This window comes from Pempheris klunzingeri, chromosome 24 (genome assembly GCF_042242105.1).
Source record: "Pempheris klunzingeri isolate RE-2024b chromosome 24, fPemKlu1.hap1, whole genome shotgun sequence".
Taxonomy (NCBI): domain Eukaryota; kingdom Metazoa; phylum Chordata; class Actinopteri; order Acropomatiformes; family Pempheridae; genus Pempheris; species Pempheris klunzingeri.
The window spans coordinates 13,165,316-13,188,531 of NC_092035.1; the positions used below are offsets into that span (position 1 = coordinate 13,165,316).

A 23,216-nucleotide genomic window follows, 5' to 3' on the forward strand; every position below is an offset into this window, starting at 1 on the left:
GTAGGTCATATTCTGCTTGGTTTTGCTGCTTGCACGCCTTCAGTCTCTTTAAGTGACCAGCAAGGAGGCTCAACAGGTTACATTTCAGGCTTTTAAGACTGTTTTCAAATCACAAAAACACAACTGCAGCTGTAGTAAGACGGCTCTTTTCCAAAAACCGTGTCCAAAAAGCTCATCCGTTGGCCTGCAGTGGCACTAAAACACAATGCAGAGACTTCCACAGTTCTGTCAATGGGTTTTCCATCATAAACAAAACCGTAAATGTTCACTTGATGGATTTAAGACCTTGAGAATAACAATAATTTGGCGTTATCTCCTATTTTGGATCAGTTTCACAACTAAAAAGGGGGAAATTTGGATGCAGAGGTTTCATCACCTCCTCAGTAGGAGCTGGGGATTATACATAGAGTTAAGCAGAGCAAGAGAGGAATACAGAGCGAGCTGATCACACAGGCACAAAGGAAGCCACTGTGGGAGCCTCCAGCAGTGGGGCTTTAAACTCAGAGGGACTGAGGCCTCTCAAGCAGCCTTTGAACTGGCGTTAGCTGAAAGTTTCCCAAGAGTTTGTGAGAGAGAAGTCCGGCTCTGGGAATCAAATGTGAGAGTGTGTGTGTGCATCAACAGAGAAGGCTTTATGAGGCCACAGATCTGGTTCTAATCCTTTTCTTGTTATGAATTAGCATAGCAACTATTTTTTAATAAAGCGGAGTGGAAATAAACCATTACATAATCTTGTTAGAATATTCACAAGGAGGTTGCATAATAGGCTGCCATAAAACAGGTCTGACCAATCCAAACTGTGATAAAGGCATTTTCAAAGCAGCATGAGATGATGAAACTGAATCATCCGATTATGTTAAGAGGAACTGACTTAAATATCCCAACAACACATGGTGGAAATCCTGAATCTGTGCAATAAAGGCCGGTCAGAGGTCACAAGCTGAAACCTACTTAAAAAGGATGTGTACATGTGACATTAGGGGGTTTCATTGCGACGCTGCTAAGCAGTGTTTCAGAATCAGAATCAGCATCAGCATTCCTTTAATAATCCCCAGGGGGAAATTGCTTTTCGTTACACACAGCTCCAAAGAATAAGAATAAACTTCAAACACGAAAGTAAAAAATATAAATATATAAAAAGTATGTAGATTTAACACTTTTCATATAATATTTTGTTAATTAATTCGTCTACCTATACAAAGTGTCTTTATTCTGACTAATTGTGAGGAATAATCATTTAGTCTATAAAAAATACCAGAAAACAGTGGGATAAAGTGGGATTTTGTCCAAAAACCCAAAGATATTTAATTTAGCACTAGAGAGAACATTAAAGGACTAAAGAAACCAGCAAAAGATCAACTCTGAGAATCTAGAACCAGTTCATTTTTGGCATTTTGTCCAAAAAGAAAAAAATGATTGAGTCGTCCATCAATCAGAAGATCAGCAGTTCGATCCCCGGCTCCTCCAAGTCCACATGTTCAAGAGTCCTTGGGCAAAACACTGAAGCCTAATTTGCTCCTGAAGCATAGCTTCACTGTGTGAAAGGATAGTCTCCTCCAACTTAGATTCCTCCTGTGTGAATAACGTGGGAATGGGAGGATGAGGACGTAGTGTAAAAGCACTCTGAGTAGCTGGAATGACTAGAACCGTTTACCATTCAAGCAAAGAGTGAAACGTGCAGGGGTGTGTGGATAATTTGGATTTCTATGAGAAAACGACTATGTGGTAAATCAAAAAACCCAAGGGCGACCTACTCAGCTATTCCCTGATCACTGTACTAAAGTAATGTGACGACACCTGAGCATGTTGCATTCACAGAGGAACCCTGTGGGACGCCATGAAAAGCTCTGGCAGTACATTTGCATTTGGAATATTTCACACATACCGTATGTTGTCCAAAGGTCAGGAGTGAGCCTCCGAGAACCATCCGAAGACTAGCCACCATAAAGGACCATAAAGGCAGGACGCTCATTGCCTGATTGTGTTACCTGTTGCCATTCTCCCAACAAGACCGTGTTGAATAAACAGCTCCTGAATCCACGCTATCTGACCTAACTGGAAAATGACACCCAGAGGCGCCAAACACAACCTGACGAGCACAAGGTGAGGGCCAGATCAAGGCCACGGCACAGCAGGCTTACACCGGGTCGATGGCGGGCGCGAGATACAACGTTTTTATCAAGGTGACACCCTGCACCCACTGAGCCATCAAGCCGCCCTACTGCCCTCAGGAGAATTCCTATTGTGAGGGTGTGTGTGTGTGAGTGTGTGTGTGAGAGAAAGAAAGAAAGCCAATTCTCCTGCCGCTGTGGGTGAGATATTGATTGCAGAAGTGAATTGGCAGCAGGGCAGCTCAGTGATTAAGCAGACTAGAGCTAAATGTAGTGCCTGTGAGCAAGGCAATGCTGCCCCCCCCCACTGACCCTGTGCTCTGACCTCCCCCAGAAAAGGGTGGGGAGGGGGGTGCAAAGGCAGCACATGTCCCCCCCCCCCCAGAGATCAATGAAGGAAAGGGGTTTGTTTGGCAGCTGATGTTGTCACCTCATAGGTGCCATGCATGCCTTCTCCAAGGGGAGGGTGGGGGGGGCATGAATGCTCATATAAAAACAGAGAGCAGCCCTGAATGAGGCTCATTTAAAGGCACACACATCAAAAGTAGAGTAGGCAGAGCGCAAGTCCCAGGATGTAGGTTAGCAGAGTAATCCTTAAGGCCAGAGCAAAGATGTCAGTAGGCTATAAGGCAACCTGATCACACTCATCAGACAGGGCTGGTGTGTGTGTGTGTGTGTGTGTGTGTGTGTGTGTGTGTGGGGGCTCAATATCAACGTGCATGTGCTGACAGTGACAACCTATTGTAAGGCAGCAGAGAGCAACCCACAAAATAAAACACCACCCACAAGTGTGTGTGAGATAAAAAAAAAACTAAGATGCACGAAATGTTAACTTGGAGGGAAAAGCCTGCACCGAGGGCTGCCCCTGTCTACCATGAAGCTTACAGTAAGAGAAGCTCTGCTGGACCTCCTAAAGCTCAGCCGATTAGGAAAATGAACAGGCTGGCTGCAATCGAGGCGAGCTCCTGCTTAAGATATCAGGCTCATCAAACATCACGCACATCTCGCCTTCATGGAGCCGAAAGTGGAAATCGCAATAGATCCAAACACGAGCGTGTGCAACAGAGGCTTCGCGTAACCTCGCTTCATAATCCGGACAGTGTGATTTCCTTACCCCCCCCTTCTTTCTTCAGGATCCACAGATAGTCCGTCAGCAGGAGCTTTTATTTCCTCCGCGGACGGTAAATCCAACTCGGAGCTGTGCCGCCTCTAAGTTTGTGGTGGGTGAAGTCGTGCGCTCGCAGCTGATCCGCTCCCTCTCAGGTGGGACGTGGTTTCTGAGTGGAAGCCATTGAGACAAATGTGGGAAACCGTGCGCAGGGCTTCCTACTGGAACAATGAAGAGCTGCACACCGCCTCCAGTACGGGCACCCCGGCGCTCCACCGCCAGGCGGAGAGAAAGTGCAAGCAGGGCGGAGGAACAGCGCCACCGCACGGCGCTCTGGGGAAACACCGGCGTGGTAAAGGGGTTATATTCTCTATTATCAACACATATGAGAGGGGTATGTTGTCCTGTTTCTCCCCCTACATTCATATATTACAGGTTATTATTATCATTATTGGTGGTAGTAATTAATTGATGCACACATTGATGGGTTAGTAATTATAATATGGTTACAAAACAGAATGTATTTAGTGAGATGGGTTATTATGTGTGATGTGTGCTCTTGTATTTGGATGTCAATGCTTTTGGAGTTCAAATGTTAAATGCATGAGTATTTCTACACTGTAGTGTGACTAGATGCATTTGGCAATAAGGAGAATATTATTCATATTAATATATGCCAAATGCTTTAAGAAATATAGGTCACAGCTGTGTTTCAACACAATACCCATCCAACTTTAACAGTGCTGCTCTGTCTTCGCAGTATTGACCTTCTACTTAGATGTAAAAATGTGCTTTCACAATAATGTGATGAGGAGAAAAAGGATGAGTGGCCCGTACGGGGATCGAACCCGCGACCTTGGCGTTATTAGCACCACGCTCTAACCAACTGAGCTAACCGGCCATGTCGATACGAGGTAAAAACGTCTGTTTTTATACATAAAATAACAACTTTAAAGTACGTTATCAATTATAAATGTTAAGGCAAGATGTAACACAACTTCATTAGCTACGCTATAACAAAAACTACCTTTAAAGCGCGAGCGACGACGTCTTTCCAACCGCGAAGAAGCATCAGCCACGTCCGTTGCCATAGTTACCCCGGAGAGAGAGGGCGAGACTGCTCACGTGACCCAGCAAGATGGCGACCACAATGTAGAATGGATGTGAGCGTGAGTATTATTAGCTAACCGTCAAATTAATAAACCAGTTAATGAGTCCACTTCATTGTAAACCGGCGTCGGCGAACTTTCACTGAATTATGAAGCGAATGTTTTCTTAACGGTTTAATGCAAAATAACGTCCGCGAGCTCCGTTTTTTAAATCCTCGGGCTAACTAAAGTAACGCAGACGGAACCTGCTAACGTTAGCTCTCCTATAATGTGAGCTTCATCATTTATTGTTTCTCGTCACTCAGCTGTTTCCTCTTCGGGCAGCTCATCGCAGCTCCACACTCTCACCTTGTTCTTTGTCGTCTGTCCTCTTTCAGGATTTAAACTGAGTGGGTCCGTTTTGCTGGATATTTGGATCTGCTGGTTAATTGTTCATCATCTTCTTCATATCACAGAATCAAGATGGCCCTAAATGTCTTTGGTGAGCAGCATTACGCCTCCTTTGTGTCCTCATCTGAGTGTTTTAACGGTGTGGATTCTGTTTGGTACACTGATGTATAGTCTACTGATCAATATGCTCAGCTATAATTATATCATGATCACTTTCCACTGTATTTTGGTCACATTGGGACAGCATGTAGCATAACTATGTAGTGTTCCACAGTTTGGAAGCACTGTATGTTCTTAATGCATCCTCTCCATTACATTCCTGAAGCAAATATTGAACTTCTTACTCCACCCACATTTATTTGCTAATTAAAGTCACTGCTGACTTTGCAGATTAAGGTTTTGCACACAAATCAAGTGGCAGTCTTGGAAACTGTGATGCATTTTTGTGCAGTAAATTGTGAAATAGTGTGTCGAGCAGTAAAATCAGCTCCACCGTGACCTGTTGCAACATTAAAGTGCTGCTTACGCTTTAATGCATCTGCCATAATCATTTATCAGTAGCTAAAAAACATCACAATGTTAATGTCCTCCCTTCGAGTGTTTAATTGTTAGCAGTAAAAATGCAGTCAGTTTTCTCCTTGTGAGTTACTTGATGTAGTCTAAACAGTATTTAGTAAGTACTGTAGTTAGGATTTTAAACTGTCCATAGTCTAGACTTAATTCTTATTTAATTGTACTAAAGTTTGGTATTTATTTTGGTGAATTTTCATGTTAACCCATAATTCACCAGGTAACTACAAATTAGATATGTTAGAAAACCTGTGGTGGAGAAAAACACAATTTCTCTTCTAAATGTTGTGGGCTAACAGTGTAAATCCTCACAAATATACACATTCTCAACTAAAGCACAAATGAATCGCAGCTGTCTTTGCAGCACTTCAGTAAAAGCACTGGCTGTTATTTCTTTGCAGACACCGTTTCAGCAGCCAATATGTTAGAACTGGTTTCTTGTGAGTGTGTCCGTCTGTCTGTCTGTCTTTGAGGGTACTGTTACGACCGGCTCTGAGCCGCAACACAAGACTTGATTACGTGCAAAAGTATAGTATTTATTTAACCAAACGAACACAACAAAATGCTGGGATCTGAATCAGGTGCCGGGGAGCTGAGAGAGAGGGAGAGAGGGAGAGTCACTAATCAATTAAAACCAACAAACAACATTGGTCATGGGGTACAAACTAACAAGAGACGATCGACTCACCCACTCCAAGATAACAAAGATTGGACGAGCCCCCATCATGTTACGACCGGCTCTGAGCCGCAACACAAGACTTGATTACCTGCAAAAGAATATCATTTATTTAACCAAACGAACACGACAAAATGCTGGGATCTGAATCAGGTGCCGGGGAGCTGAGAGAGAGGGAGAGTGTGGGGGAGATACTGCTTATATAGACTGTCCACAGCTCCATACAGGTGTCATCAATCAGCCATCAGCTGCACCTGGAACACAGAACACAGAGTGAAAGACACACACACATGCATACACAACAACAAACAGCGGCCTGTAACAGTACGTTGCCTTGAGAAAGAGGCTGAGACTCCTGCCCAGGGAGGATTTGGAGTTATTTTGAAGACAGGATACCGGGGACGACAAGTGTTGAATAGATAAGAGCACAGAGTACATTGAGACAGGAAACAGGCTGTTAGTTTTACCCGTGCAGACAAGATGGAAGGCGGCATACGCCTGAATTTGCAAGATGCTGACCAGAAGACAGAGAGACGCATATTAACGTCCATCATAAAAATGCGTCTGTTTCCCACTGATATTTTAATGTAGATAACAAATTTCCATTTTAAGCAAAGAAAAATGGCATTTGTCTTAAAAAAAACCCTGTATAAACCAGAACTGACCTTGCCACACTTAAAAAAACAGGGATTTTATCAGTCAACATATAAATACGTTACATTGTGTTAAATCTAATATGAGTGCTGTATGAATTATTAGAGAGTTGAAAGGATGTCACAGTAATCACAGGGTAAATGCTCAGTAGCTGCCGCAGAGTTCAGCCAAACTCCAACTGAGTGCTCGGGGCTGAAAATTGTTCCGCTCCTCTTAGCGTCTAATGTTGCACAGTCACACTTACTCTAATATTACTGTCAGCGCTGTTTACGGTCTGCTCCAGCTGAACAAGCATCCAGGAAACACTGCCGTAGTGTTGATATCATCTGCTATTCATCGCAGCCGTGTAGGCCTGAGGGGGAGACTGGGAAAGCTCGTCAGTGTAAGACAGATAAAACATCGCAGCGAGAGCTCATTTCATTCAATGAATCATTTTCACGACTTTTTATGCACCACAGAGTGGATTTATTTATGAAGCCGCTATTTATTCACATCCATCAGTCTGATATCAGAAATATAATATAATAAATATGATAAAATAAGTAATCGGTTATTTGGAAGTGGCATTGATAAAACGAACAAAGATTTCCTTCAGCAGTTCCAGAGGTGAGCCGTGACGAGCATGTGATTGTACCAAAATCCTGGTGATTCCAATAATGTTTCATGACCTTGCTTTGAGTTTTATAATACGCTTAGTTTAATGACTTGTTTGTTTTTTTTGTTTTTTCCTCGTGATAAATATGTTCCGTTATTGTGAAGCACTTTGTGACTGCGTTTTGAAAGGCGCCATATTAATGAAGTTTATTATCATTATTATTATTATTATTAGTGGTAGTAGTGGCAGTAATAACCAGCACTAACTGATTGACTTTAAACTGATTGAATGTAAAATGCCATTTACACTTGGTGAAGATTCATATCAGAGACATTAAACAGGCAGATAAAATCAGTTTGTCCACATGGTGGCACTGTTGCAAAGCAAATCTCAGACACTGTTGTGTTTTTCCTGTCCTCAGATCATGATGAATACAGGCCACCGGTGTGGAAGTCTTACTGTAAGTATCGATGGAGCGTTTTAAAACTTTTATTTCCTTTGGATGAATCTTGTGTCTAGGATTTTTATGCTCTTGTTCTCTCCGGTGATTCGCCGTGTGTTTTGTGCCACAGTGTACCAGCTCCAGCAGGAGGCGCCTCACCCACGCAGACTCACCTGCACGAGTGAGGTGAGAACAGCTTTCATTGTCCGCCAAGCGAATGTTAAGTGAGTTTGTGTTATTGTTGAGAAATCCAGTTTTGGTCTGAGAATTGCTGTGAAGTAGCATAAATAGACCAACTTGCATAATAATGACATATTGAGGGCCTATTCTGCATCACTGAGCAGCCAGAAAAATCTAGTGTTACGTTAACAAACCTGATTTCCTCAGTTTTCTCAGAGACACTGCACCTCAGATCACAGATGGTGGGGCTTAAAAAGGTGGATGTGCTGCCACTTTGCATGCAACAGCAACAATCCTTTGTGCTATTCGGATTAACACGTGAAAATGGAGCTTAAATGACAGACAGCAGATTTAAGCACAGGTGCAGGATGCCGTCAGAGTTGTCATCTGGGTGTATCTTTTTACAGATGTGTCATCTGAATTAAACACCCTAAAGAGGCCAGCAGTTAGTTTGATATCCCTTTGCCTGGTATCTTCCACTTAGCCATATTGTATGTTCTCCAGCATCAGACAGTGTTTCACCAGCAGGTAAATATGATCATTAAAACAACAGTGGTAAGGAGCAAGCCTCAAGCAAGCTGAGAATGTGTGTGAATAGTGCATGTCCTTGTGTGTGTTTGTGTTTGGTCTCCTCAGAGACTGTACTCAGCTGACTCAGCTTGCAGCAGGGCTGATTGTTTGCTGCAATTCACCAATCCATTGTCTTCAGGGGAGGCATCTGCTAAGGTGGAATCCACACTCTGAAAATGAAAAAAACATGTCAAACACTGCACGTAGAAGTATCTTTGGTGCACAGCTCCCACAGTCGGGGAAATCCTGGAAAGGTCATGGAATGTCAAAATCTCATTTTCCAGGCCTGGGAAAGTCATGGAGTTGTGTGTGAAATTAAGCGTTCTGTGGAAAACCTTCCACATAATGTCACATTAGCAGCAGTTGATCAGTCAGGACCTTCATGCTGATTCAGTGGTAAAAATATACTAAGTTGATGTCATGTAGTGCACTTATTTGAATATTTTGATCCTAAAAAATGGCATTTTATCAATCGCCTCCTTATAATGTGACGTTATCACTACCAAGGCCACATAGGACAAACTATATTGGATCATAGTGCTTCTATTCTTCTATCAATATTTTAATGGAACACAAGAAAATTATAACCTGCTGCACCACAGCAGCTCTCCGCTCCACTTGTTCAGTCAGTAATTGTGGTGTAATGATTTAAACAATTTGTTGGCCTGTATTTCTTATTTTCTATCAACCAAGCGAGTCAAACTTAAGCATTTTTATCATTTAGCTGTTTTCTAAGTGGCGTCACACAGATAGACTCTGTCCTAGCCGAGGGCAAGCAGGTGGTGTGGCACGTGGCTGATGTCCACTAAATGCCACGCGCCAGCACATCTGCCCACAGAGGACAGCCACCAGATGTGTGTGTGGCAGGGGGGGGTGACACCAAGGTTTGGGGGAATCCAGAGGGGATTAAAGATGTGGGGAGATTGCGTGTGTGGAGTTTGTTAATCTGTAAAACAGTCCTTTTAGGACATGGGGGGTGGATGGTGGGATGTCTGATGTTAAGAGAACAGCTGTGCGCTTTGGTGCCCGACTGGTCAGGTAGTCGGTGCTGACCCAGTTAAAATCAGCAGACGGGCAGACAGACTGAGTGGAGGAGCACCCCCCCCCCCCCCCTCCCTTGTCACCAGCAGCCCTATGTTGTCTGCTGGAAGTTCAGCCAGATGATTTAATGCTGCACCAATAAGCACTTATCTGTGGCTGGTACCTTTTAGGTTGTGGCATAAATGAGTGGCAACTGTCCTTGAGCCGGCAGACGTCACGTTACACTGTTATTAACAGTGAGAGAAAGACATTTAATTTAATCATTTACCAACGTAAGGAAGGAGTAAGCAGCAGTTGGTATTATTGAATTACACTTGTTACGACCGGCTCTCAGCCGCAACACAAGACTTGATTACGTGCAAAAGTATAGCATTTATTTAACCAAACGAACATAACAAAATGCTGGGATCTGAATCAGGTGCCGGGGAGCTGAGAGAGAGGGAGAGTGTGGGGAGAAAACTGCTTATATAGACTGTCCACAGCTCCATACAGGTGTCATCAATCAGCCATCAGCTGCACCTGGAACACAGAACACAGAGTGAAAGACACATACAAAACAACAAACAGTGGCCTGTAACACCCCCCCCATAAGATGGCAGCCACGCTGTCAACAACCTAAGGCACATGAGAGTGAGCATCGACCACCACATTGTCACGTCCCTTCTTGTGTCGGATGCCAACATACATTGAAACATTGAAATTGTGGACCATGAGGGCCCAACGCATGAGCTGCTGGTTACTGTTGGACATGCGATTCAAACACAAGGGGATTGTGATCAGTAAATACTAACACTGACTGTGGTGTTGAACCAACATAAGCCTCAAAGTGCTGTATGTCCATTGACCTCAGCTCCAATTCCTTAATTTTCTCTTCATGTTCTAAATACAGCCTCTCAGTTTCCAGCCTCCTCATCTCCTCCCTCTCTTTTCTCCCTCAGCCTCGATTTCTAACAGTTTTATTTCGAACTGCAACTCCAGCTCTTGTAAGCGTACAGATTGAATATTTTAAGTCTGTGAAGGTATGGCCTCTGTCCTGCTGACAGACACCTTTACACATTTAGTCAAATCTGAATCCTCAGTCTCACATGGAAGCACTCCCTGCTCAACGAGGGTACAATTGCTTTGGTACTGTGGTAGGAGCTTCACTAAACCTCTCCAGGTCAAACTCCATAGTGAAATTAACAAAACGAAAAAAAGAAGGAGGCTTAAAGAAGCTAAGAGAAGCTCACTAACCAGGTTGCTCCAAACCAGTGCAACGCAAAGCAACAATAGCACATAGACAAAGTGCTACAAAGCAAAAGCACGGCTGTCAAGTTACAAACAATCCAGCATGACAATATACATCAAGCGAGGTGTAAACCAATAGAACACTCTAGGCCGATAACAGTAGCAGTTACTCTGCAACCATTTCACACCACACAGTATAGAAGTAGTACTAATACTGCCACCCTAGCATGAATCAGCACAACCCAACCACTAAACTCTACCACTCTTACTTCACTGAGAAGATAAATACAAAACACTAATTGCTCTGACTCACAATATCCCCACAACACTGTGTGGAAACAAAGGCCTGCAAATGCCACCACATGCTCTCACTAGGTTTAGAAATGGATGCTGTTAACTAACCTACTGCAGAGCATGCCTGGTTCCCTCTCTATCAACACCTGTTTCTATGGTCTCTCAGACACCCGGAGGCTAACTTAACCAGGCAGCTCAGAAAAGAAAATCTAGCTCATGTGGTGACATAAGCATGAGCCTCCTAACTAATCAATTAAAACCAACCAACAAAAAAACAACATTGGTCATGGGGTACAAACTAACAAGAGACGATCGACTCACCCACTCCAAGATAACAAAGATTGGACGAGCCCCCATTATGTTACGACCGGCTCTGAGTCGCAACACAAGACTTGATTACCTGCAGAAGAATATCATTTATTTAACCAAACGAACACAACAAAATGCTGGGATCTGAATCAGGTGCCGGGGAGCTGAGAGAGAGGGAGAGTGTGGGGGAGATACTACTTATATAGACTGTCCACAGCTCCATACAGGTGTCATCAATCAGCCATCAGCTGCACCTGGAACACAGAACACAGAGTGAAAGACACACACACATGCATACACAACAACAAACAGTGGCCTGTAACACCCCCCAAAAGGATTCATAAATGTATTGATTAGTGAAGAAATAGACACAGAAAATTAATTGACAGCTATTGTGATTATAATTGAACAATTAGAAGTTGCACATCAATGAAAAATACTAAATATCCAAATGAAAACACGTTTATGAATTTGAGTTCTCTCCAGCTGCGATTTGTCCATAATCCTTAGTAATACTAGTAATAATACCTTTTCTCTGTTGCGAGCTGACATTTGTCTCCTACTGACTGTTGAATGTCTTGGATTCTGCCCTAAAATACATATTTGAAAGCACACAGACAGTGCATTAAACTCTTTATATAATCCTTCCATGTTTGTGGTTCCAGGCTCTGGCAGGTAGACATTTCACTCTGTTCCATCTGATTTCATCATTTCATCCAAAATGCACTGTTTATGCAGAAGAGGCTAACTGTGTCTCTCTCTTTCAACCAGTGTATTCCCTCCAGCTCAGCACTCTGTAATGTGCAGTCAAGGGTGTGTATTGAGCATTAGTAATGGGTATTAGCGTGTCCGCTCCATGCATGGCTTCCTGACAGGCCTCAGAGCAGTTTTGGTGGCTGTCCAGGGGTGCACGTGCACAGCGGATAAGACGGCGCTACAGTACCTTTCATACACACACACACCAACACAGGGCAAATTAATATTCAGCGCTGTTTCTTTGTTGAGTTATTGGCCCGACAGCAGTTTTGTTGAGAACAGCAGAACGTTCAGCTTTTTTTTTATCCGACTCGTGCAATATTCCCTGCGCCCACACACTCACGAACTCAGCCACACAGCGGTTACCCAGAGAGGCTTAGTTTTGGTTTGTGTTTTTTGTTGTAAACATTTAAGCTTGCATGGAAATCCCTTTTTTTTTTTTTACAGACTACATATTTTTCTTTTCCCTGCAGGTGGACACCAGACCTAAATACTATGGAAGAGAGTAAGTTGGACTATCACACATTCCCCCAATTCATCTCCTCCACCTATTGTATAGCTCTCGCCATTCATTTTCCCACACATGAACCCATAATTTGTAGAGGAAGTAATTCTTGAACTTGCGTGCTAAATAGGCAGGAAACTCACCCAAACATTAACCCTGCTAATTCAAGTTATGGGGCTAAAGTGTTGTGAAGTCTGGTTTATTAGTTCACTGAATATTTGACTGTTTCACATCCAGGTACCATGGCATGATCTCAAGAGAAGAGGCCGACCAGTTATTGAGTCAGGCCGAAGGCAGCTACCTCATCAGAGAGAGTCAGAGACAGCCGGGCACTTACACACTGGCTTTAAGGTAGGTTGGCAGGATCTGTGCATTTAGCTGATTTAGGGGGCACAAGCAGTGAGAGCTCAGTGGATATGTGTAAGCTTAAGTTGCAGTCGACCAGGGATTTAACTTCATTAGAAAATTAACCACCAATACTAGAAAAGCAGTCCAACCCCCTAGACCTCAGTTGAGTATTTGTGCGTGACCAGGCAAGAGAAGGAGAAGCTGTGGTGCTGTGTGAACGTGTGCACGAGCATGTCCGATCGTTGTGTTCAGACCCCAGGTGCCGTGAGGTGTGAGGGTTTAAAGGCAGCGCTTGAGCTGTAAGCCGCTCAGAGGCGCTCATCTCTACGCTGCACATGGCTCCTCGCGCCGAGCCTTTCCTCCCGAGGAGAGGCCAGGAGCGTGAGGGAGTGACAGTCTGCGGAAGCTGTCTTAGGCACCTCTCTGATCGGGCCACACGGGCACTGCAGCTGCGTGGACGGTGGATGCTGTAGCCTGATTAGCTTGTAAGCACGCCAGCAGTCAGTTTTACTCGAATATGACCCATCATTTTCTCAGATTAGGTGTCACACTTTTAAATGGGTGCATGGCATAATTTGAATTTGGTTTTGGGTCAGTTTGCTCTATTCATAGCCGTGTCATTCCTCCACCTGCACAAGTTCCTCTCCCATGCCTGTGGTTATAATTACCTTCCATAAATACCCCCTTCATAAACTAGTGTTCCGCTCTGGGTTGGCAGAAAAGGAAAGGTTGGATTTTGGGTTAATGATCTATCAGTGCTGTTGTATCTCGCGGTGGTTTCATTGTGATCCACCGAGGAGCAGATAATGTGTTGGCCCAGTTCAGAGAGAGTCTGTCTATCGCAGCTCTGCCGCTTAGAGTTTGTGCCATTTTCTGAGTCTAAGTTATCTTGGCTACAGTAGAAGGTATAAAGAGAGAAAATATGAGTTTGTTTGTGATGAATCTGTCTTTTATATTCTCTTTTCACACTGTTTGGATGCACAGTAGTACATTAAAAGGCTGTAAGTATAACTAAGATTTTAAGCATCAATGGTCCAAAATGTTGTTTATCCTCTATCTGTTGTAGGAAACTAGAGTAGAGTAGAGCAGTAAATTAGAGGAATCTAGTATGTTGTGAATGAATAATACATGTAATTGATGAGTTTTGGAATGCATCACCAATAATGAGAATTATCATATGATAAGATGGTTATTAAAGTTTTGGCTTCTCCCTCCATTCCTCTTAGGTTTGGCAACCAGACGAGAAACTTCCGTCTCTACCATGACGGGAAGCACTTTGTCGGAGAGAAGAGGTTTGAATCCATCCACGACCTGGTCACAGACGGCCTTATCACACTCTACATCGAGACAAAGGTGTGTGTCTGTCCATCTGTCCTTCACACTTTCCTTCCTAATGTACTCTACTGACAAAAAAAAAAATGTTTTGCTTTCAAAACAAAATTGAGAAGTCTCTTTTTGTAAATGCTGGTAATGGATGTTTACTTTGTAAATGGAGGCATTTAAAGCGTTGTTTGTCAGGTTACAAAAAAGAAAACCACACATTTTATCCTCTGGTCAACGCTTGTTTACTTGATAATCTCAATCCCTGGATTCCTCAAAAGTAATCCCTAATGACAGAAGGAGTATGGGAATTTTCTTGAGCTCACCTCCCATGAAGTGTTTATTTGAATTCATTCAGACAGTAGGAAAGTTCTAAGGGGGACAAAACAATGCTGGAAAAAGATGAATGTTTTTGCAATATTGAGTCCAGGGACAAAAATAAAGTCATTCATTCTGTGGACGCTGCAATATAGAAATTGTCAAAATTGCTATGAAACTGCAACTGTTAAACTATAGTATCATGTTTATTTTTTCTGTCAGGCAGCAGAGTACATCGCCAAGATGACCATAAACCCCATCTATGAACATGTGGGCTACACCACCCTGAACCAGGAGCCCACCCTGAAAAAACACCTGCCGCTCGGCCCCGAGGCCCCAGACGGTCCTGCTCCGGCCAAAGACGACCGTAATTCTGAGGAGAGGGTGAGGACAAACACGGGCAAAGTGGCAAGGGGGCATTATGGAGCCAGTTTTGTGACCTTTACGTTTTGAAATATCAAAAATGTTTTGCTGTTGAGGCCTGAAATACAAACTCTGGCCTGTGTTCTTCCTCAGTGTATTCTATCTTCAGAATTCATCAGTTTTACTTTAGAAATATGGATTTCTGCAGTAGAAACTGTGTAGGAACTCAGGCCAAAAGCATTCTCCAATTAACATATGTTTTTGGCAAACTGACCTGAAGGCTTAGGGGTGTTTTGGGGAGTTGCTTTAAAAAAAGAAATGGAGTAGTGTTGGCACAGAGTACCGGCTACATTTTTAAATGAATGCGCCTGAATCATATGTAGGAAACATTAGAAGTTGCTGTTTCAGTTCAGCAGAGGAAGGAATCTGTAATTTGCAAGTGGAAGATGAGTGGTTTGCAATGCAGTAACTGTTAGCATATATACCATCCTAATATTTCCAGAGTATGCTAAAAATGATGAATCAATAAAATATTTGTATGTTATGTAAAATAGGGCTTGTAAACCTTAAAGGTTAACAATCCCTGCAGAGTTAAGACAAGGGTAAAGGTGAGGAAAGCTGCTCTACATACAGTCCTTAGATGGAAGGATGAGAGTTAAGGAACATGGTGAAGAAGGAGAAGGAGGAGGAGGAGGAGGAGGAGGAGGATGGATGCAGAGGAGAGATGGCCTCTAGCCAAGGGCTCTGCAGTAAAATTACATAACAGCAGTTGGCCTGCAGAAACCTGCTATCTCCCAAAACTGCTCCACCAAGTATTCAGGAGCCGAGTTTGTTGTTGGCTCATTAGTTTACATTCAGCTGTGAGACAATTAGTTTGTTTTGGGGTTGGCTCTTAACCCAGAGCACAGGCAGGAAAGTTTTTTTCTGTAGTTGGAGCTTTTCAGAGGATGAAAACAGAAGTGACAAAATTGCGAGATGCGAGGTTTCTGCATGAAGCGGGAGCTAACTCTTCACTGGGCAGCATTTAATGGAAATTTCATCTCTCTGCTGGGTGCCTCTGCGTGAAAATAAGGCAGGGGACGGAGATCCATTCATACAGCTGCTGTAAAACCCCCAGACTCGTGTCTACAAACGCGCATGAGTGTCATTCAGTCCAGTGAAAACACACACACACAACAGGCTCGTAGCAAAGCAGGGCTACTGTGCGCAATGTATTTGTCTGCTACACTAAGACCGAGCCTCCTGAGGCCTTGTATGACCTGCAGTGCATGACCACCTGCACTGCACCTCATACATCACTGTCGGGGTGTGTGTGTGTGTGTGTGTGTGTGTGTGTGTGTGTGTGTATGTAATCGGGGTGGTCCTGTGTACGTGTGTGCTTTTCATAATTGGGTGGATTTGCAGACAAAGCAGTACGGCTGTGACATTGAGACCAGTGTTGGCTCTCTGGGGGGGGAAGACAAACACAAGAAATACATATTTCACACAGCTTATCACCATTTCATGTGGGTTAAATGCAGTTTCATGGCCCCTGTGAGGGTGATAAAGACGGGGTTTTGGTGGTGAGTTTTTAAATTTTAATTTGTTTTTGGGAGAGTGACTTCAGTGGGTGGCTACAGGAATTATTGTGGTGGAAGGAGAAGGCAGTAACCAGATTTTAGCACCTTTGATCTGACAGAAACTACAGGAAAAAAAAGATTAAAGGGCCACAGATGATACCCCATCAGTGTATGAGCTTCCTGGGCATAACCTGCTTTTCCTCCTCTTTCCTCTTACCCTTTCTTTCCACGTCTATAATCGTGGTGCTCTTTTGTTGGCCACCCAGCACCCTCCACCCCTCCATCCCCATGCACCGAAAACAGTCATTAAATATCCATGACCAGTCATGCATATTCACTTTGCTGTGTGTGTGTACAGTAAATTTAGGATTAATGATTTGAGAATGCGGATGCTCTTAATGATGGTATTTAGCGTTTAAAAATTCAACTTCATTCATATTTCTGTATTTATTTTAAAATATCTGTCACTGCTGTGCCACTAAACAAGATCTGTAGCCATGTAGAAAAAAAAAAAAAAAAAAATCTAAAAAAGATCAAAACACATAGCTCAAGAGAGCTTTTAATCTCTCCCAGAGTAACAGGATTGAATGCAGTTCTACCGCTTGTTTGTTTACAGCCCAAAAAATGTCAAAGAAGTCCAAGCATCCACCCACCAGAGGCAGCACTTAACCAGAAACCTCTAAAGTGTACTTCTAAAATGGAAATGTAGCCTTAAACTGTCCTTATATAATGTCACTTGAATGAGCTAAGATAGTGGATGACCGGGGTTTTAGATTTAAGAGCCGTCTAGGGACATGGGGTGTTGAATGATCTATTCTGTTCACATTTCAAGCAAGAAGCACTCATAAAGCAGACTATAGCCATTGTTGTTGTTTACTGTGGACAAGTAAGAGAAACTGGGAAAGCTCGGTGGAAAAAAACAGATGGATGTTGTGCATAAAATGACAAAAGAAGCGAGGGAAACAAAGAGGAACAAAAAAAGTGCGAACGGGTGAATAAAATAGCGGCTTGTTTCTCAGCTCATTCTTCCTCTCCCTCTCTTTCTCCGTCTCTCCTGGGACAATCGAGGTGGCAGAAATCGGTGACGAACAACAAGAATCGCTGTCCTCCGATTGGCTCGTTCTCCTCTCAATGTGACCTGTTCAATTCATCCGTTACCGCACCGTAGCTCGGCCGCCCCTCCTCTTCTTTCTCTCTCTCTCTATGCCTCTATCCCTCCCTCCCTCCCTCCTTCCCTCCCTCCTCTGCTGGTTTTTGCCTGGTGAGTGTGTAGAGGCAAAGCGGATTAAGACACACAGACACACACAGAGCCATGTGGGCTGACGCGCTCACCTACACGAGACTGGGAGACAGGAATCCACATTCTGCCGCATCAGTCCGGTTTGAAGGCTTTTGGGCACGCGCTTTAAGAAGTGAAGCTTTATTGAATCATTTTAAGTGAACTTTTTTTCCCCACAATTTTCTATTTTAGTTTAAACCTAGACAGGTTTTTTGTGGGCTGGCTGGCTTTTGTTTTTTTTGTTATGAACTGGAATTGCACCATGCAGCTCCATCAGCAGGCAGAGCTGATCTGATTGGCTGATCTTTGTGGTGCTAAGACAGCAGGATTGGTCCTGGGTTGGCTCCACGGTTTGGGATGTTGTTGTCAGATGGAGCTCTGGAATGATTTGAGAGTCTAGTTGTTGTGCTTATTTTCTTATTTATTCTGGGCTCTTTTGGGCTCATTTTAACACAATTTTTATAAAAGAATCTCCTTTTTGGCTTTCTATATTTCTTGGTAGTCTGATTGTCTGGGATTTAGATTTTAGTCGCAGTGTCAGTGTTTGATTTAAACATTCAGTGTGAGGTAAATTCACCTAAACTACAGGTCCCACAATGCCGAGCCGAGAGTCGTACGTCGTTAAAAGGGGGAAAAAGCAATCACGCAGGCGAGCTGAGAAGGAGACGGGTCCGAAGGGCTCTTTGTTTACAGCAGCTCTGGGTTTGAATGTCAGCGCTGGTTCAGTTCCCTCCCTGCCAGTCTGCAGCAGCACCTCGGACCGGAGCACGGGCTCGGGGGCCCATCTCAACCGGGCACCCACCCAATCTAAGCCCACCTCCCCTGCTTCCACCTTCTGGAAACCAATCAGATCTTTTGCCCTTTCGCAGCTCACGTCGCTGGTGCGACGGGCCACCCTGAGGGAGAGCGACTTGGCGCCCAAGTACGAGAAGGTCCACAACTTCAAGGTGAGCCTTTGCTTCTCCATCCTGTCCTGTTTAAGTGTGTGTGTGTGTGTGTGTGTGTGTGTGTGTGTGTGTGTGTGTGTGTGTGTGTGTGTGTGTGTGTGTGTGTGTGTGTGTGTGTGTGTGTGTGTGTGTGTGTGTGTGTGTGTGTGTGTGTGTGTGTCTTGAATGATGCCAGAATCGCTGATTCAGCTCATGGGGTCTTATTTAAATTCACCTCAGAGAGCACAGAGCGTAGGATACACACACACATATTTCTGCGTTAACAATTTCAGGTTTTAGGCTTTTGTTTTGTGCTTTAGATTCCCAGATTTCCATATTACAAGCAGCCATTAGTGTGGAGCACAAAGGTCAGAGCCACAGTGTGCGGAGCTCAAGGGAAATGTGGACGAACACAAACTCACACACACACACACAATGAGCTCTGTGATGTGATGGAGAGTTATTAGCATTTCATTATGCAGTATAGAGCCAATTTGTGCACTAAATGAGCAGATTAAAACTCTATAAATGCCCTTTCAGCACTCCTATTGTGTCTCCATCATTCTTTTGTCAGTGACTGTCAGTCTATAATGAAGATTATTGCTGGTATTCAGGTATTACTTGACCCAGTCTAGGTCACATTAATGGTTTTCTCACCTTGTTCTAAGTGTAGATGTGTGCAAATATACAATTTTGGCACATTTAACCAGTGCATTTTTCTATTCATTTATTGTCTGACCGTATCTGTTTTCACTTAAATATTTATTGCATTTTCTGTGCCAATAGATTTACTTTTTTTTTTTTTTTTTTTTTTAAACACCGGATATCCCATTTTCTCTGTCCCTTTAACCAGGTTCATACATTCAGAGGCCCCCACTGGTGCGAGTACTGTGCCAACTTCATGTGGGGTCTCATCGCTCAGGGAGTCAAGTGTGCAGGTAACACACACACACACACACTGGTGTGTTATGCTCTTTTCTCAAGCTCGCTGGTTTTCAGTCATCTTTAGTTATCAAATACAGTCTCCCAAAAAAGATTCAATCTCGCCTCCTCCACTGTGCTCGGCTTGTCGCGCCTCCTCTCTCTCCTAAACCGTGACAGGAAACTGGAACAGCAGGCTTAAAGTTAGTCACTTTTACTGTTGACTCATCTGCTGTGCATCATGGATTTAAAATGTTAAAAGATTCAATTTGGTGCCAAAGAACACACTGTCAGTGTGATTATTACTGTGTGTGGGTGATGAACTGTGCCTCTGCAGCGCCTACGTTTACACTTTGTGTAGAAAATGCAACTTTTGCTGTCCAATGTAGAAATTATGTTGTAACTATCAGATCTTTAAGGACAAAAATGACATTATCCTCATATTGCTATTGGCTCTGCAATGAGCTGAGGAAGGAGTGCAGGCATAAATACAGCCACGCAGGATGCACACAAGAATAAAGTGAAACCCTCTTTCACAATCCGTCTTTCCTCTGTCAGACTGTGGGCTGAACGTCCATAAGCAGTGCTCCAAAGTCGTGCCGAACGATTGTCAGCCGGACCTGCGGCACGTCAAGAAGGTGTACAGCTGCGACCTGACCACACTGGTCAAAGCCCACAACACCAAGAGGCCCATGGTGGTCGACATGTGCATACAGGAGCTGGAAGCTCGAGGTGAGCAAGAGGAAGAGTGAGTGAGTGAGTGAGTCAGTCAGTAATTATATAATGTTGACACTAAAACATTGTATAAGTGTAGTTTGCTGCAGCATAAGAGGGAAAGACTATCTGTCAGCCCGTCCTCTCAGTGGCAGAATGATGGGCAGAATAACTCCCACATGTGAGTGTGAGAGCGTTACAGTTCCTCCCCCACTGGATCTTAGCAGTCGTAGGGGAGCTGCCACAGACAGGATTTTATTGACTGTGATTCAAGACATGAGTGAAAACAACATGTGAAATCAATAAGGACACCTGACGTGAAGTGATTGAGCTTGACTGGAGCGGGAGAGTTACTCACCCTTCGTCCCCCCACTCTGTTGACTCCGGCTTCTGTAGCAACAGGAAAGAAAACACTCTTGTACATCAACACAGTATTGTATATCACATCAGTCAACGTACACTCAAGTATTTGATTAATACGTAAATCTGAACATTTAAAAAAAAAAATCCATGTCATATTTTCACTGTGTCTTTTTGGTAACAGCCCAAAGCATTCAATTTATCATCATAGAAGAAGAAAATGAGCAAATATCCTCACTGGAGAAGCTGGAACCAGTGTTTTGTTTGATTATTCAGAATTGTAGCAAATAAATAGAACTGTGTCTAATCGCATATCGAACGAATGGCGGCGTCCTTTTAAGTCTCCTTGTCTGTGTCAGGTCTTCAGTCGGAGGGTCTGTACAGAATATCAGGCTTCAGTGAGCTGATTGAAGATGTCAAGCTGGCCTTTGATAGAGGTGAGCATCACCCCTCTGTGTCTCTCTCACATGAAAGCAACAGACCCACTGGTCAGTTTGGACAACGTGTCGACTTCTTTGCTCCGCAGATGGAGAGAAGGCCGACATCTCCTCGACTGCCTACGAGGACATCAACATCATCACCGGAGCCCTCAAACTCTACTTCAGAGAGCTGCCTATTCCCCTCATCACATACGACGCGTACCCACGCTTCATAGAAGCTGCAAGTAGGTCTCCACGCTTTCTGTCCTGTCTTACGTAAGATGGAGTGAATGAATGGAGGAACAGATTAGAAGCCAAACTGGGCTTTTAAAAAGGCACTTGGCAGCGAGGACAAGGTGTCCTGCATATGCTGCAAATCAGGAAGAGATGTGGGTGAGATGTATTTGACAGCTCTCTTTCTGTATTAAGTTGTATTACGTGATGATTGATCCCATACCTGAGTGTTGTTCAGGTGTGGGCTAACACACACCATTTAATCACTGTTGATCTGTGTGTGTGTGTGTGTGTGTGTGTGTGTGTGTGTGTGTGTTTGTGTGGCAGAAATTTCAGACCCAGAAAAACGTCTGGAGTCTCTCCACGAGGCCTTGAAGCTGCTGCCGCCAGCTCACTGCGAGACGCTGCGATACCTCATGGCTCACCTCAAGAGGTCTGAACACACAAATCACAGCAGTCCCCCCCCCTTAATCACAAACCTGTAGATGTGATAGCCGAGTTGTGTAGGTTCTTTTTAAATCGCTGTTGTTGTGGTCAGAAGGGCTGACACATGCTCTCTCCGTCCTCTCTCCATCCAGAGTGACCCAGTGCGAGAAGGAGAACCTCATGTCCAGCGAGAACCTGGGCATCGTCTTCGGCCCCACGCTGATGAGGGCCCCCGAGCTGGACGCCATGACGGCGCTCAACGACATCCGCTACCAGAGACTTGTGGTGGAAACGCTCATCACCAACGAAGATGTGTTGTTCTGAGAGGAGGGGAGGGAAGCGGTTTTTCCGGCGAGGAGGACCAGGTTGGGAAGATGCTTTGCCCTCCTGCGAAAAGACGGAAGACAAAGTGACCTGTTGACTTTTTACAAGATAAATAAAGAAGAAACACGCGAGATAACTGGAACTGTCATCTTGCTAGAGAGGTCAAAAAGTATACAACCTGTGTTTGTGAGGAGTGGATGAAAGGAAAAGTGAAGGAAACGACTATTTACAAAGAAGGCATTAATAAAAGACGTACTTATGACAACTAGATGGGAGGATGCAGTGTTTCCCTACATTTTAAATGTAAGACTTTAGCAAAACTGTAATCAAACTCCACTGACTGGAACGACTGACTTTTTATGTTATAACTCTACAAGAATTAATTACTGGAAGACTGAAAACTGGGGAGGACAATTTTCCAGCCTTAACCGTTAACAAACAAATAGTATCTCTCTTGAAGAGAAATATGTTCTCTATCATAAAAGGAATCAGCGGTGTAATTTCAACAACACTACTTTGTCTATGGAGGGGAAACACTGTGTGATCCGTCTTTATGTTGATATCTTCTCTCTCTTAAAAGGATGCCTTGGCCTTTTTTTGTTTGTTTTCTTCACCAGACGTATTTTGTGTCACTTCAGCCACCTTTTTAAAAACCTTGGGCTAGCATTGTTAGCGTTCACCACAGAAACCAAATGATACTGCTAGCCACAGGCTTATAAGCCAGTGTCGTCCATGAGTTCCCAACAGCTTTGGTGAAAAGCGCAGTAATGCCGCTTTGTAATCAATTTAGTGGCCAATGTTTTCCTCAAATTGTGGCGGTGAGAATTCTGTTGGTGTATTTTCCCGTTAGAGTTAAGGTATCCCTTTAATCCTCCTCAAGAGAAGAAGCGCTGACTTCAGAACAGTAGACAGCTGGATGAATGAATGGATGAATGAATGGGGAAAGCGATTCACTCACCCGTAATGTGCACTCATTCCTCTGAATGGAACTCAAGTGACTTGGACCTACCGCGTTTTCATCCCTCTTTAAAAACTCTTTACATTACAGCTCCCTCTGCTGATTCATTGACTGGAATGTAATTATACAGTCGTCTCACACTAACAATCAACTAGTTTTTTAGTTGCTGACATAGAAAAAAATAATTCCCCTTAACTCTTTCTTGTGTCA

General features: G+C 43.7%; 2 protein-coding genes and 1 non-coding gene across 4 annotated transcripts in view; 1 reads left to right on the plus strand and 2 right to left on the minus strand.

The window, feature by feature from the left end:
* LOC139223838 (FERM, ARHGEF and pleckstrin domain-containing protein 1-like) overlaps positions 1-3,388 on the minus strand; it is a 53,685-nt gene extending 50,297 nt beyond the window's left edge. For both annotated transcript variants that reach the window (XM_070855841.1, XM_070855840.1), the window contains exon 1: positions 3,226-3,388. The gene's annotated coding sequence lies outside the window, so the exon portion shown is untranslated. The remainder of the gene's footprint in view (positions 1-3,225) is intronic.
* A 658-nt stretch (positions 3,389-4,046) lies between these two features.
* Positions 4,047-4,120, minus strand: trnai-aau (transfer RNA isoleucine (anticodon AAU)). Its single transcript has one exon. It is a non-coding gene; the product is annotated as a tRNA-Ile (tRNA).
* A 239-nt stretch (positions 4,121-4,359) lies between these two features.
* Positions 4,360-22,359, plus strand: LOC139223560 (N-chimaerin). Its single transcript, XM_070855500.1, has 15 exons — positions 4,360-4,388; positions 4,706-4,809; positions 7,635-7,673; positions 7,786-7,841; positions 12,506-12,537; positions 12,775-12,888; positions 14,112-14,238; positions 14,746-14,907; positions 18,594-18,671; positions 19,504-19,588; positions 20,130-20,303; positions 21,005-21,082; positions 21,172-21,309; positions 21,626-21,731; positions 21,877-22,359. Exons 2-15 carry the CDS (start codon positions 4,791-4,793, stop codon positions 22,046-22,048), a joined length of 1,380 nt encoding a protein of 459 aa, XP_070711601.1. The 5' UTR covers positions 4,360-4,388; positions 4,706-4,790; the 3' UTR covers positions 22,049-22,359.
* The last annotated feature ends 857 nt before the right edge of the window (positions 22,360-23,216 follow it).

Coding starts and splice junctions, on each gene's coding strand:
- LOC139223560 (XM_070855500.1), top strand. Junction 14,239..14,745: donor CACTCTACATCGAGACAAAG/GTGTGTGTCTGT, acceptor TTTTTCTGTCAG/GCAGCAGAGTACATCGCCAA. Junction 21,732..21,876: donor CTCATGGCTCACCTCAAGAG/GTCTGAACACAC, acceptor CTCTCCATCCAG/AGTGACCCAGTGCGAGAAGG.